This window comes from Canis lupus, chromosome 9 (assembly GCF_003254725.2).
Source record: "Canis lupus dingo isolate Sandy chromosome 9, ASM325472v2, whole genome shotgun sequence".
Classification (NCBI taxonomy): domain Eukaryota; kingdom Metazoa; phylum Chordata; class Mammalia; order Carnivora; family Canidae; genus Canis; species Canis lupus.
In genome coordinates this window covers 45,396,265-45,412,445 of record NC_064251.1, presented here as the reverse complement: position 1 = coordinate 45,412,445, position 16,181 = coordinate 45,396,265, and the positions used below count along the sequence as shown (strand labels likewise).

General features: G+C 37.6%; 1 protein-coding gene across 6 annotated transcripts in view; it reads right to left on the bottom strand.

Moving 5' to 3' along the window:
* Positions 1-9,781: 9,781 nt before the first annotated feature.
* NSRP1 (nuclear speckle splicing regulatory protein 1) overlaps positions 9,782-16,181 on the bottom strand; it is a 54,401-nt gene continuing 48,001 nt past the window's right edge. For all 6 annotated transcript variants that reach the window (XM_025476234.3, XM_035721567.2, XM_049114875.1 and 3 more), the window contains 4 exons: positions 15,856-15,984; positions 14,281-14,488; positions 12,988-13,096; positions 9,782-11,360 (listed from right to left, as the gene is read on the bottom strand). In XM_025476234.3, the coding sequence (XP_025332019.1) occupies positions 10,316-11,360; positions 12,988-13,096; positions 14,281-14,488; positions 15,856-15,984 (1,491 nt within the window). In that variant the 3' untranslated portion in view covers positions 9,782-10,315. The remainder of the gene's footprint in view (positions 11,361-12,987; positions 13,097-14,280; positions 14,489-15,855; positions 15,985-16,181) is intronic.

Genomic DNA, 16,181 nt, shown 5'->3' with positions numbered 1-16,181 from the left:
GGTGCTTCAAGTTCTGGGTTATGGTTAATTGAATTATATAAATGGTATTTCTTTCCCCTCATCTTTACTTTCTTCTTCCACATTACCTACAGCTAAAATTAAGTAAATTCCTTCTTCTATTCACTTCTGTCAACAGTGGGAATATGGAATTTCTCAGTTATTTTTTACATGAAACAATTATTTTTAAACTTTAGTGGCAGAACTAAACTATGTTTTATTTGTATAAAAGTAGAATCCCCTCTTTAAGATGCATAGCATGCCCTTGTATTCATTTATGCAGTTTAGTCATAAATGGTCTGAATTAGAGGAGAAGTCTTGGCAAATGTTGTGAACTATAACTGTAATAGCTCTTAACAGCCTGATATATAGCTTTCTTCTGTCTCATGATAAAAACAAAACTCCCAAACTCTCAAGGTTAAGATAAAAATCTTAATTGTATATTATCAAAACATTTACACAATTCCCAAACACTGCATATCATTTACAAATATTTAGTATCAAAACTACCTAGAATGAGAAATATTAAATTTCAGGAAAGCTAAATTATTACAAGTCCTTGTAATTTGTGTAAAATTTTAAAACTAAAGTTTTAATGTATTTTCACACATATTATCTCACATGATCATCAGAGCTCTGGGTGACAACAGTTGTTATTTCCCTAGTGTTGCTGATGAGGAGCCTGAAGCCCAAAGAAGTCAATTACTTCTCTCAAGTTCACAGCTGAAAAGTTGCAGGACAGGACTTACACCTTGGTTTTCTGATTCCAGGCCAAAGGTTATTTGCATGCTGTCTTTAAAATCATCATCCATAGAAGCCTAAATACACAGATCCTAATTTCAAAAATGAAAATCATGTGTGATGAATTTTCAACAAATAAGGACATTCTCCTACATAGTCAAAATAGAACCATCAAAAGCAGGAAAGTGACATTGATGCATCACTGCCATTTAATCTCAGACCCCGTTCGATGACGTACTTTTAGCAAAAGGATCCAGTCCAGAATCACACTTTTCATTTAGTTTCAGGTCTCTTTTGCCTTCTTCATGCCAGAACAGATTTCCAGTCTTCCCTTGATTTTCATGACCTTGATACTTTCGGAGATTACAAGTCAGATATTTGGCAGAATGTCCCTCAGTTTGTTTCATTTGATGATAGATTCCACATGATTAGATTCAGGTTAAGTATTTTTGGCAAATATTGTGGAAATGATGCCGTGTTCCTGTATCTGGTGGAGCACAATTTGATTTGTCCCATATTGGTGTTAACTTCAATCACCCAAATAAGGTTGTGTCTGCCAGGCTTTCCACTGTAAATTTTTTCTTTTTGTAATTAATTAGTATTTTGTAGGGAGTGTTATTCTGAGACTGTGCAAATATTCCTTTCCTCCTCTTTTATTCATTTATTTTGTTTTATGGATTCCTATTTTGTTCAGTGGGCTGTAATCATTAATTTTGATGCTCAAATGATCCCTTATTTAGCCAGTGAGAGTCCTGGCAATATCGTTTCTGTCCCTTTGGCATGTCCTCATCATTTAGAACACTTCCTTCCTTTCTGGAATAAGATGTTCCAGGATCATCTTGTACTTTCCCTGTGACAGCCTTTCCTTCAAGAAGCCCTGGTTCATTTTAGTGAAGAATGTATTTAGAAACCAAGGTCTAGGGGGTAGATATGATCATAGTGGGTTGTCCCTGATTCCAAGTCTCTCATTGGACAGAACAAAAGCATGTGTGTGCATGTGCATATTTGTGCGCACACACACAGGCATCCATAATTATTTCTCGATCTCTACTGTGAAAACTGAGTTCATAGCAGTTATCTCCAGTTCTAATCCAACGCTGTAACAGTCTCTCTCAATTTTTTTCTCTTTATGACTCCTTTAGGACAATGAGAAACCTGGCTCCCATTATCCTGAATATATTTACTTATTTGATTGGTGTCCCTGAATGTAAGCAATATTCTACTGCTCCTCTCCTTATCCCAATCAGGTTCTGACACCTCACACTGGGATTGTGCACTGAACGAATGCCCTTCTCACCTTGCTCAGGCTGACCACTCATGCTGGGCAGTCACCGCTGACACTCATGCTATGGATGCCTTTTTTTTTTTTTTTTAAGATTTTGTTTATTTATTCATGACGGGTAAGCGGGGGAGGCAGAGACAGGCAGAGGGAGAAGCAGGTTCCATGCAGGGAGCATGACATGGGACTCGATCCTGGGTCTCCAGGATCACACCCCGGGCTGAAGGCGGCACTAAACCAACCGCTGGGCCACTGGGGCTGCCCTATGGATGCCTTCTTGACCACACCTGGAATCGACCTCTTGCATGGACCTCCTCTCTTCATAATTACTCTGCGCCCCCCCACCAACCCTCATTTGGGTTGACACAAAGTGTAGGCTGCTCCTACATAAGTTCTTCACTGTGTTTTAGTGACACCCAGCTCTGGGCCATGACAGCTTTTATCCTGCACACTTAATGAACTGAATTGCTAGGGAAAGGATAATCAAAAGGGGAGAGGATCAGTTTACATTCATAGTTATAATTATAACCTTAAAAAAACATCATATTTTCTTAAGGGGCCAAGCAAGGAAGGGGATTAGTGTATAATGAAGTGGGCAGAGCTTGGACAAAGAAAGCAACTTCCAAGGGAGAAACTTAAGCATATGTCTAAATTCTTTTTCCCAATCCACAACCTTGCCTGATAATAAACTATTATTTCTTCTTTTAGGCTTTGTCTTCTTAACACAATGAACAAGAATCTAACACATGACACATAGCCCTCAATTTGATAAATGTATGAAAATATGTCATATTTCATGTCATTCATTTGGCCTCGTTCCTTCCATTGTGTGACTGTCATCTATTTCTCCAAAAGCAAAAAAATTCCCTGCACCAATGCAAAGTACAACCAGACAGGATTGAGAAGATAAGGGCTCAAGTCCTTTCCCAGCAACTACCAAACTAAGTAACCTTAGTCACTCAACTTCACTGGCCCCATCTCCTTATGAGTAGTAACAATATTACTAATATTTATTGTGTGCTTACTAATGTTGGACACAGCATTGCATGCACTGTTTCAAGCAATTCTCACATCAATCTTATGAAAGACACCACTGTTTTTTATTTTTTTTAAGTAATCTCTGTACCCCACGTGGTGCTCAGACTCAGAACCCTGAGATTAAGAGCTGCATGCTCCATTGACTGAGCCAGCCAGGTGCCCCAAAGACACACTTTTATTACTCCCATTTTACAAATGAGACCGAAGCTTAGAGAACTTAATTTGTCCGAGGTTATGCAGGTAGTAACTAGTGGACCCTAGACCTCCAAGTTTCAGCTCTTAAACATGATGTCATAGGCATGCCTGGGTGGCTCAGCGGTTGAGTGCCTTCAGCTCAGGGCGTGACCCCGGATTCCCAGGATTGAATCCCACATCGGGCTCCCTGAAAGGAGCCTGCTTCTTCTCCCTCTGCCTAGGTCTCTGTCTCTCTCTCTTAATCTGTGTCTCTCATGAATAAATAAAATCTTTTTTAAAAAAGACTTAAATATGATGTCATAGTGTATTAAAAACATTTTAAATTGGAAGGGCTACATTAGATGATGTCTAAGGTCATTCCAGTTTTAAAATTCTAATTTTAAGAAATGTTTATGGGATATTAAGATAAAAGAAACAAAAACTTTGCATTATAGTAGGCACTGGGCATACAAAGTTGACATTGGATCTTTGCCCTCCAACAACTAACACACTATCATAATGCACAGAATACAAAGGAAACAGGTGTTGCTAAAACAAAGAGGAGTATTAGGAGTGGCTCTCTGAACACTTTAGTTCAGTTTTAAAAATAAGGAGTTGGATAGAAACATAGGTGGTGTTCTAAGCAAAGCAACCAGTATATATGAGCATGGTTATCATGAAACAGCACTACTATTTTATGTGATTGGAGTGAGAATCAACAAAGGGAGAGAGAAGGAAAATGAAAACATTTTGAGTTATTTATGTATTGTTGAAAATGGAGTCAGAGGAACAGCCACTTATCAATTCATAAAATTTCTTTAAGGTATATTATTTTGGACTTTATTTATTTATTTATTTATAAAACAATTTTATTTATTTATTCATAAGAGACACACACAGAGGCAGAGGCACAGGCAGAGGGAGAAGCAGGCTCCATGCAGGGAGCCCGATGTGGGACTCGATCCCGGGACTCCAGGATCATGCCCTGGGCCGAAGGCAGGTGCTAAACTGCTGAGCCACCCAGGGATCCCCAGGATCTTATTTATTTTTAAAAAGATTTATTTTTTTTGAGAGAGAGGGAGAGAGAGAGGAGGGGGGCAGAGGTAGAGAACCCCTAAGCAGATTCCCTGGTGGGCATAGAACCTGACGCAGGGCTCAATGAGATCATGACCTGAGCCAAAACCAAGAATTGGGACGTCTAACCAACTGAGCCGTCTAGGTGCCCTCTGGATCTCATATATTTAAAAGAATATCCATCTAGGGGCACCTGGGTGGTTCAGTCAGTTAAGCATCTGCCTTCAGCTCAGATCATGATCCCGGGGTCCTGGGATTGAGCCCATGTCAGGCTCTCTGCTCAACACGGAGTCTGCTTCTTCCTCTCCCCAGTAAATAAATAAAATCTTAAAAAGCCACATATCTAGGGTGCCTGGGTGGCTCAGTGGTTGAACATCTGCCTTCGGTTCATGATCCTAGGGTCCTGGGATCAACTCCATATCAGGCTCCCCGCAGGGAGCCTCCTTTTTCCCTCTGCTTATGTCTCTGCCTGTGTCTCTCACAAATTAATTTCTTTTTAAAAAAGGCAAACTGTCCCATCTATCAATAAATTTAATGAATTACTTATTGATAGTAATTGTATGAGTTTCAAATTCATACAATTTCAAATCATACATTATCAAATACTGCTGCCCTGTGCACAAGCTAAATAATCAATATTTCTATAGATTCTTCCTGTAGAAATGACTAAAATTAACCAGGATGGCTAACAGTTTCTTTGACTCATAAATTAGAAATTTTAAGATTACAAAAATGTTGTGAGATGTATTATCCATACAGAATAACTACCATCCAAGTCAAGAAATAGAATATTGCCAGCATCTAGAAGCCTGTGTGTACCTCTCCTGCATCATGAGTCTTGACTTTAACAATCATTTCCTTGCTTTTTTCTTTTATTATCTACCCACGGTATTTCTATACCATACCATTTTGCTTGTTTTAAAAATAACTATGCAAGTTACTTTATGTTACTTACAATACTGTGAAATTCATCCCAATTGTGTGTAGGTCTTATTGTGCAAATATATATACCAGATTTATTTACTATTGATAGACACTCTAGGTTGTTTCTGGTTTGATGAAAAACACTTATTATGAAAATTCCTGGTGCATCTGTGGAAAAAAACAAGTTACAGAAAACGCGCAGCATTACCACATTGTTTTCAAAGAAAGTTCTACAAGTTCATTTGCCACTGGTAGCATATACGACTTTTTATTGCTCTCCACGCCCTCAACAACACTTGGTATTATATCTAAACATTTTTGCTGTTCTCAGTGGATGTTCAATGGTATTCATTGTGGTTTTTACTTAAACAAATTTTCACTCACTGGTGAGTCTGATGGCCAGATGGAAAAAAAATCTTAATCCCCATATATTACGCTACATAAAAAATTCATTCTGGGTACCTGGTTAATCAAATTGTGAAAAGCGGACATTATGTAGAAGTAAAAGCATTATGCTTCTAGAAGAGTGTTGCCCAGAACTTTCTACAATGGTAGAAATGTTCTATAATAATCTGCACTTTCCTATATGGTAGCCACTAGATACATGTGGCTATTGAGCTCTTCAAACATCTAGTGTAACTGAGGAAGTAAACTTTTAAATTTTATTTAACTTTCGACTAAGCTAAACTTTATGGCAATTAAAGATTTCTATTCATTAATAGATACCAGTATGAGAGTGAAGAGGCAAGCCATTGAAGGGGAGAAGTTACAAGTTACTTACAAGGACAATTCCTACTCAGAATATATAAAGAATAGGGTGCTTAGGTAGCAAAGGAGGTTAAATGTCCAACATTTGATTTTGGCTCAGGTGGTGATCTTGGGGTTGTGAGATTGAGCCCTGCGTTGGACTCTGTATTGGGTGTCGAGCCTGCTTGGGATTCTCTCTCCCTCTGCCCCTTCCTTCTCTTTCTCCTTTTCTTAAAACAAAACAAAAACCATTTAGGTCATGAAAAAAAAAAAAAAAAGGCAGGTAATGTAGCCCCAGCCCCTCTAAGATAGACAAAAGAAACATACTCTTCAAAAGGGAGATTTAAAAAAAAAAAAACAAAACAAAAAAAAAAACAAAAGGGAGATTTTAGGATGCCTGGGTGGCTCAGCGGTTAAGCGTCTGCCTTTGGCTCAGGGAGTGATCCTGGAGTCCCAGGATCTAGTCCCACATCAGGCTCCCTGCATGGAGCCTGCTTCTCCCTCTGCCTAGGTCTCTGCCTCTCTCTCTCTCATGAATAAATAAAATCTTTTTTTTTTTTTTAAAGGGAGATATTCAAGGGCACCTGGGTGGCTCAGTCAAGCATATGCTTTTGGCTCAGGTCATGATCCCAGAGTCCTGGGGTTGAGCCCCACAGTGGGCTCTACCCAGTGGGGAGTCTGCTTCTCCCTCTCCTTCTATCCCTACCCCCTACTCATGCTCTCTGGCACACGCTCACTCTCGCTCAAATAAATTAAAACCAAAAGGGAGATATCCAAATACTAACACAACAGCCATAAGAACCTCAAAACCATGAGATATACCAACAGAACGATGAAACTCAAAAGACAAAAGGTAAACAATTATCAAGTGTAAGCAAGAACGTGGAATAACTGGAAGTCTCATACACTGGTGAAGTATATTTTGTATAATTTATTGATAGTTATCTACTAAAGCTGAACATATTCCTAACCTATGGATCAGCAATTCTATCCCTAAGAAATACCTAACCAAAACATATTTATGTGCAAACTAGAAGACAAGGATCAGAATGCTCCTACAAGTATATTCCATAATAACCCCAAATAGGAAATAATGTCCATCTATAGTAGACTGCATAAATACTGTACAATCTAGAAAACACGAAAAATTAATCTATAGTGTTAAGTCAAAGGCAGGGGGCAGGGTGTGCCTGGGTGGTGGCTCAGTTAGTTAAGCATCTGGCTCTTGGTTTCCATTCAGGTCATGATCTCATTGGTCATGGGATTAAGCCCCACGTTGGGGTCCATGCTCAGCAGTCTGCTTGTCCCTCTCCCTCTGCTCCTCCCCAGCTCATGCTTTCTCTCTCAAATAAAAATCTTAAAAAAAGGTGGGGGGGGAGGAGTAATAAGTGGGCCAGGAAGGGGTATGAAGAGAGCTTCTGTGGGTCAGATAATGTTCTTTTTATACCAGATCTGTTCACCCTGTGTAAACCAATTAAACTATATACTTTATATGCACTTTATTTTTTTTAAATATTTTTTTTATTACTTATTCATGAGAGACACAGGGAGAGAGGCAGAGACACAGGCAGAAGGAGAAACAAGCTCCATGCAGGGAGCTGGACGTGGGACTCGATGCCCTGGGCTGAAGGCAGCGCTAAACTGCTGAGCTACTGGGGCTGCCCTATATGCACTTTTTAAAAAATGCAGGTTATGCTACAAGTTTTAGAAGTTTATTACGAATGTTCCAGTAACTTCTGCCATGTACTTATCATAAGTAGAACTTCGAATAAAATAGGGCTTTTTTGGCTGTAGTGCCAGAAATCCAACTGAAACTTGAAGAAAAGGCAGGGTAAGTATTGGTTTAAAATATCTAAAAAAACCAACTAGAGCCAGAAAGTAGAAAGTAATCAGGTGTTTGTCCTTCTCTCCACTCATTTCTACTCTTTTGTGTGGGCTTTATCCTGTCAAACAGTGAGGCATTCATTCTCCCACAGAATTCTGGACTCACCTCAATCTTTGAAGTCGACAATGGTAGTGGAAAACATCTCTTTAAGTCTGACAGCATCAGAAGTGGCCTCGCTGAAGTCACATACCTTTTCCTGGAGCCTTTTCAACCCCTTTTGAATCACAAGATTAAGTAGTGAAGGGGGTTATTTTCCCAAGGGAAAACCAAGATACTGTACTCAGAAAAGGGTAATATGAATGCCAGAGATGCAAAAACATCTATCTGGAGATCAGAGAAAACCCTTAATTTGTAGTTCACCCCTGAGTTATGTCAAATTTTGTTAATAAATAAAAGTAATATATAGGGATCCCTGGGTGGCACAGCGGTTTGGTGCCTGCCTTTGGCCCAGGGCGCCATCCTGGAGCCCCGGGATCTAGTCCCACATCGGGCTCCCAGTGCATGGAGCCTGCTTCTCCCTCTGCCTGTGTCTCTGCCTCTCTCTCTCTCTGTGACTATCATAAATTAAAAAAAAAAAAAAAAGTAATATATATAGCTTTTCCTATCCAAAACATCTAGGCTGCTTGTGAAAATCTCTGAACTTCCGGGGGAAAGGAATCGAGTTTCTTATTAGAACTCTTGGGACTCCAGTCTTCTCCCTCCTTGACTCTGTCTTACATACTATGTTCCCAATACACAGCTCTAGTTATAACAACCCCAACAAAGGAACCATATTCCCTACAGAGGTTGAAGATTTTTAGCCAGCCTGTCACTTGTGGTCCTTCTACCACCTCACCTGAACTTTTTCAGTTACATTATATCACTCTATGTACCTGCAATCAGTGCTTTTTAAGTGTTTGTCACCAATCTATTTTATTTCTATTTAAAGATTTTATTTATTTGGGAGAGAGTACGCACACAAACGCAGAGAGAGAAGTAGACTCCTCACTGAGTACGAACCCAGCACGGAGCTCAATCTCGAGACCTGAGATCATGACCTGAACCGAAGGCAGATGCTAAATGGACTGAGTCATGTGGGTGCCCCATCACTGATCTATTTTAAATTATTAGGATACAACTGATAATTAATGTGTCAGTCAAGAGATACAGGCATTGAATTTCTTGTTACTTTCCTTTTTGGCTTTAAAGGTTTATTTTTATTTTTAAATTTTTTAGAAAAGATTTTATTCATTTATCCATGAGACACACAGAGAGGCAGAGACATAGGCAGAGGGAGAAGCAGGCTTCCCACAGGGAGCCCAATGCAGGACTTGATCTCAGGACCCCAGGATCACAACCTGAGCCAAAGGTGGACGCTCAACCACTGAATCACCCACGCGCCCTGGCTTTAAAGGTTTAATAAAATGATTTATGAATACTAGATTTGATCCTTAATATAATTTCTTTTCTAAAAGCCAATATTCTTTTTTGTTTTTTTTTTAAGAGAATATAGGGGGAGTGGCAGAGAAGAGCAAGAATCTTAAGCAGACTCCACACCCAGTGCGAGCCCAACATGGGGCTCAATCTCACAACTGTGAGATCATGACCTGAGCTGAAATCAAGAGTTGGGCACTTAAGTGATGGATCCATTCAGGTGCCTCCAAATGTTAAGTTCTTTATTAGAGTACATAAAATAAGAGGCTCTTTTTTTTTTTTTTTTTTTAATAAGAGAGGCTCTTAAATAGGCTACCTGGATCTTTAGCTAACTTCATTTAGATTAAATGTCTCCATCTTTTCATCCTTAGCTAAAACTGACTGAAATAATATAACTAATTTACCAACTTGCTAGGGTTTCAGAATTAAAGTGATTTTTAACTAAAAAATAAAAAAGGAATTGTGGCATAAATTAAGGACATACTTTTAAAATAAAATATGAGCACAAATTAAATGTACAAACACATCACTATTTTTATTTGCATTTAAGCCAAATATGCTGTGAGCTAGAAGTTACTCGACAAGATGTATGATCCCTATTTTATACATTAACACAAATTTCAGAACACAAAGTACAGCAACAGTTTCTACTTTATTGTTCAAATCCACATATTTTTATCCAGAATACAGTACTTATAAAAGTAATACCTCTTGCAACAAAACCAACATTATTAGGAGAGTTGTTTGAATTATTTTTTAATGGTTATAGTGGAGCCCATTTTCCTCATTAAGTAACTACAGGGATTTAACACTCTTGAAGTTGTTTGAATACAACCAGGTATTGATAATTAAATAAATATGTATCAACTCACTCAAATATTCAAGATAAAAGGACTTATTTTTTACTTAAACCAAAAATAAATTTTGGAAATATATTAAAAAATAGCCTCTCAACCACTGTTAACACACTCCTTTATACCTTCACACAGCATGTTCCAGGAGTTATAATCTTCTGTGCTTTCACAGGTCTACTTGGGTAGTTATCAATCATCTTCTTTTTCAATATATGTCTTTGCATTAACCCGTGCCATTTGTCTGGCCAGGTATCTGTCTCTAGCTGACATTACAGTTTCTTCATTGCTTCGCTTTGCAAACTTGTTCCCCACCTCATGTGGTTTCTCTTGTTCTTTGCCCATCTCTTGACATTCCTCTGTGAGTCTGTGTTTTGCTCCCAGTGATGTTTCAGAACTGGAGGGTTTCTCTGAGTTTCTTTCTTTGTCCTTTTCCGTATTTCTCATTTTATTGGATCTTTCCCGGTCAAAAAACCTATCCTTTGCCCTAGAATTTGGGCTGCTTTCTTTTTTGTCTCGGTTTCTTCCTGAAGATTGAACATTTATTTCTTGTTGTTCTCGATCTCTGTACTTATCACTGTTTTCATGTCTTTCTTTCCTTGCTTTCATATGCTCTTCCTTTTCTTTGCTTTTCTCTTCCTTCTCTTCTCCTTTCTCACTGTGTCGGTCATGTTCATTTCGTTGTCTATCTCTTTCTTGTTCTCTTAGGGAGTATTTCTCCCTTTTCCAATCTCTGTCTTTTCTTTCTCTTTGGTCTCTTCCCCTCAGTTTATCTTCGTGTTCATGCCTCTTCCAGTGGGAATCTCTATGACCAGCATCTCTGTGCCTATGGGAATCCTTCTTTTCTTTTCGGTAATCACGGTCAGTGTAATAGTTCTCATTATCCCTGGATTGTCTCTCTTGGTGCTGATCTTCCCTTTTCTCATGAACTCTTGACTTGGACCTTTTTGTATGGCATTTGATACCATGCTCTCTTTCTTCACTAGAAGATGGGGAGTGCCTCTGATGCTTGGAGTCACTCTCAGAAGTCTCTGTGATTTTTTTCCTTCTGCAGTTCACTTTATTATTTTCTTCCATTTCATCATCCTCACTATTAGCATCAAAGTCACTGTCTGCATCTGGGTTTTCCCCTACTTGCACAACAGTTTGGAGACTGCATTTCTCACGTGGTATTATTCTGTTCTCTGAACTTAATTCATCAGAATAACCCCTTGATTTCTCTTCCTTTATCTCAGACCTTAAAACAACACAAAATGCCACATTATCATTGAAGTAAGCACATGAAGTGTTCATGCAATTTTTCTCAATACTTAAACCTATACAACTACTAAATGCAAAAGGTGCTATTTAACTTGTAAACATTTGCCAACTAGTATTTTCTAACCATTTAGAATATTTTCAGAAAAAGGTAGAAGTGAAATAGAGAAAATCAGGCTTTCTGTATTGGACCACTAGAACCTTCAGGCATTAACATTTTTATAGACATGACAAAGAATAATTGGGAAAAGTAAGATATATTCTGGATCTAAGTACTATTTTCACAACATGAAGTTCAAGTTGCAGCTCTTTGCTGGATTTTTCTCTCTTTAAAAAATTTAAAAATAGTCCTCAAAATAAGTAAAGATGATTTTTTTTCACAGTGAAATCTAATTCTAAATATCACTAAATAATCTCTTATGATTAAAAAAGCACAACCTTCCTGATATAACCCTTTGGCACCTATCACAACAAAATGGGAATTTGTGAATCCACCTGATTACAATCACTAACACTAAAAATTGTTTACATAACTTACATTTTCCCAACTGATAAGTGTGGCTAATTTATTTACATCAATCACACATTCATTCTTATGGATTACTTAATAATCATACTAACAGAACAACTGTGGTTCTCTGGGAATTGCTGGCAGAATTGTCTGGGCTAAAGGATTATCTAATAGTTAGAAATTCTATTATTAGACTCCAAGAAAAGTACAACTACCAAATGACATTATGGAGTTTCATGGCTGGCCTCACAACTATTCCTGATGAAACTCTAATAGAAATTCTTTTTCCATTCAAAAATCTCTCTTCAAATATACTTTCTAAGACTTATAATTTTCATCAATTTTGTAATCAAACCCAGCATTTGGCAGAGCAAAGTATAAATCTGATTCCGTCTCTTTAGTCATAATTCCCCTCTTTCCTTCAGCAGCAATACAGACTTAGATCCTCTAATCTGAGGTTTCTGCTCCAAAAAACCATTTACTCAGATATGAGCTCAGGACAAATTCTCCCCTTTACCTTTAGCTATATACCTATAACAGTCATTTCACCATTCTTACAATACTTTATGATTTTATCCAAAAAACCCCTCCAATACTTACTTTCTATGTCAGTGCTAATGGACATATCTACAGAAATTGTAATGTTCATATCTGTGCCATCTAATATGGTAGCCATTAGCCAAATGTGGCAACTGAGTACTTACAATGTGGCTACTATGACCAAAATTTTAGGTCTTCAACAGTCTACATGTGCCTAGTGGCTACATTATTAGGTGGTACATTTCTAGCCCTTGATACATGAATCTTATGTTTTATAGATGCCATGTTCTACTTACGAAAATAAACCACTTATTCTATATACTATCTGAAAATACCTGTAGGATTACTGCAGAATAGAAATATTTGAACTAAATCTGCAGGTTTTTAATTAAGAAAGTATAAATCCCTAGCAATTCAATTAGATCAGGTTTAACTGACAACACAATATGCAATGCTGTAATCCCCTATCTTTCAAAGGGTTAAAATGATCCCACAATTATAGATTATGAACAGAATCTTTCTTCTTTCTTCTAATATTCCATATGCCATGTCTCACCTGGCTTCACGAAAGCTGCATGTAGGTACTTCCTCTTCACCAACTGCTTGATTTAATAGGTGTCTATAAAATCCACTGAGATCTTTCTGCTTGGTTACATCCAAACGTGCTAAGAGAGGGAAGGCAAAAGCGAGAGGAAAATATTCAACAAGGCACAACACAGTTCAATTTTATGGTGTAGACAATGTAACATACAGAGTGTATAAAACTACTCTCTAGATCTGTAGTTGGCAAACTACAGCGTTCAGGCCAAATGTGGCCTATATTATTTTGTAAATAAATTTTATCGGATGTAGCCTTGTTCATTTATTAAGGCTGCTTTTGCCTTAGAAAGGCAGAACTGAGTAGCTCTAGCAAAAATCATATGGTAAACAAAGCCTAAAATATTTATGTGGTCTTTCACAGAAAACATATAAACTGGTATTCTAGATGAATACCCAGTACATGGTTAGACATAATATTATAGATTTAATTTTCTTCTATTTAAAATTGATGAATATTTGCCAATTAAGCTATTTAAAAGAACACAATGTACTTAGATCTTGAGAAATGACCATGAGTAGAAAATACTGAAATAAAGTACTAAGACATTCTTTGGCTCCTGCACATCTTCTGTTATTTCTTGAATTAATGTTATTCTTTTTCTTTTTTTTTTTTTTTTTTTTTAAATTTTTTTTTTTTTTTTTTATTTATTTATGATAGTCACAGAGAGAGAGAGAGAGGCAGAGACACAGGCAGAGGGAGAAGCAGGCTCCATGCACCGGGAGCCTGACGTGGGATTCGATCCCGGGTCTCCAGGATCGCGCCCTGGGCCAAAGGCAGGCGCCAAACCGCTGCGCCACCCAGGGATCCCCTGTTATTCTTTTTCTAAATGCCCATCCTTGAGTGATGTTATTCTAGTTTTCTAAACCCAGAAAATACAAGTTAGATTTAAATCTTAGTTTATATTGTTTCTGACAAATATTGTGGTGTTGTGCCTTGTAACAAAGGTTTTTATATTTGGAATCATTTTCTAAGGCAATGACTTGTAACAACCATAGTTTTAAGCAATAAAAGGAGAGTTGTGAAAAGTCCAGTAGAAGTAATAGTTACTGAGAGTGCAGCTGTGTTTTCAGTCATCATCTTTTCTGTTTTATAATACTACAGAATATCATAACTACATCTTGAATTCATACACATAAATGAGGACCATAACATTATCATCTAGGAGTTCAGGGACAGAGCACATGGCTAAACCACAGGGCAGAATTTTGCTGCTTGTTTCCTTCTCCCCTCCTCCCTCTTCCAGTTCACCTTCTAGTGCAGCAGCCCTTTTCTCTCTTTCTTCCTCTTCAGCTCTCTCTTGCAGTTTTTTCTTATAAGCAGATGTCACAAATGCCTCCTTATCATCAAACTCTCCCTTCTCCATTTCTCGTTCTCTTTGTATTTTCTTTTCCATTCTCTTTTCTTGTTCCTTTTTTCTGATCTCAACTGCTTTTAGTAAGTTGTGAATATACTTGGGCTAGGGGGAAAAATAAGATTACTTAGGAAGAATAAAAAATAAAAATTAAGAATATTCTATTTTTAATCATGAATTAAGATAAAAATGGCTAATCCAAATAAGTGGGATCCTCATCCTCTCAAAATTCAATATAAATTTACTAGCAAGGCTGAAACTAAAAGTCTTTTCAATAAATATTTAAGTGTAAAGACAGAAATTATTCAAAATGCCATTTTACTTTTTTAAAATTTCAAACTAAGTAATTTTTCCACTGTGTTTTCATACTTTTTACAGGTATTGTTCTGAGTACTTCAATAGATAAGTGAATCAGAAAGGTTTTTACTAGATTTTCACATTAGTTGATATACGGTTATTTAAAAGAACAGTGGGGAGTGCCCGAGTGGCTCAGTCAGTTAAGCGTCCAACTCTTGATCTCAGCTCAGGTGTTGATCTTGGGATCGTGAGTTCAAGCCCCACACTGGGCTCCATGTGGAGCCTACTTAAAAAAAAAAATAGTGGCAATTTTACACCAGCACCCTACTTGTACATACTATAAAATGCAAAGATCTTTAAAAATCTATGTTTGTGAAAGAAAAAGTGATAGAAAATCTGAACTGAGATGAGAGGATGATAAAGCATAAAATATGAAAAGAGGAGTTATTAATATAAAGATTTTCTAAGAAAAAAAATTTCAAGAAAAAAATTTAAAAAATTTATTTGTGAAGGGGTTAAAGCAAGTAAGAAAACTTATTGCTTTTATTCTTAGATAATTTATTCACTTTAGTAGGATACTAAACCTAGGGTTTCCTGGGTTCTAAATCAAATCTATATCATCTGGAACTGGGGGCTCTTCACAATTTAAATACCTGAAAGCTTTTCCTCATATCATCCTCATGCTAAAATATGATTGATATAAAATGTAGGTCAAGGGGTGCTTGGTGGCTCAGTTGGTTAGGCGGCCATCTTCGGCTTGGGTCGTGGTCCTGGGATCCTGTGATCAAGACCCATGTTGGGCTTCCTGCTCAGTGGGGAGCTGGCTTCTCCCTCTCCCTGTCCCGGACTCATGCGCTCTCTTGCTATCTCTCTCTCTCAAATAGATAAATAAAATCTTTAACAACAACAACAACAACAACAACAAATTCAGGTCAAGGGGTGCCTGGGTGGCTCAGTTAGTTAAACATCCAACTCTTGATTTCAGCTCGGGTCATGATCTCAGGGTAGTGAGAATCAAGCCCTGTGTCAGGGTCTGCACTCAATGGGGAATCTGCTTGAGATTCTCTCCCTCTCCCTCTTCCCTTCTCACTTGCAGATGCAGATACCCTAAAATAAAGAAATAAATCTTTAAAATACAGTTAAGGTCAAATAAATTTGTATTTTCAGATACAAACCTTTCGGTCTTTTCCCAAAAGCAATTTAGGATTATTTTCCTCTCTTTTTTTCTGCATTTCATCATAAATACTGTCATATTCATATACAGTGGAATCTTCTGCAAGGGCCTTCTGGATTTCTAGTTTGGTCTAAAATAAACAAACAAACAAACATGTCTAAAAAATATAAGCCAGCTAATACATAAAAAGTCTTAGGTAATTTTTTTGAGAGAGGATCGTGAATCAGATATATATTATAAAAATTCTATGAATCACATTTCAGACTGAAAATATAAACACCGGTCTGGAGCCAGGCTGCCTGGGTTTCAATCCTGGCTCTATACTTA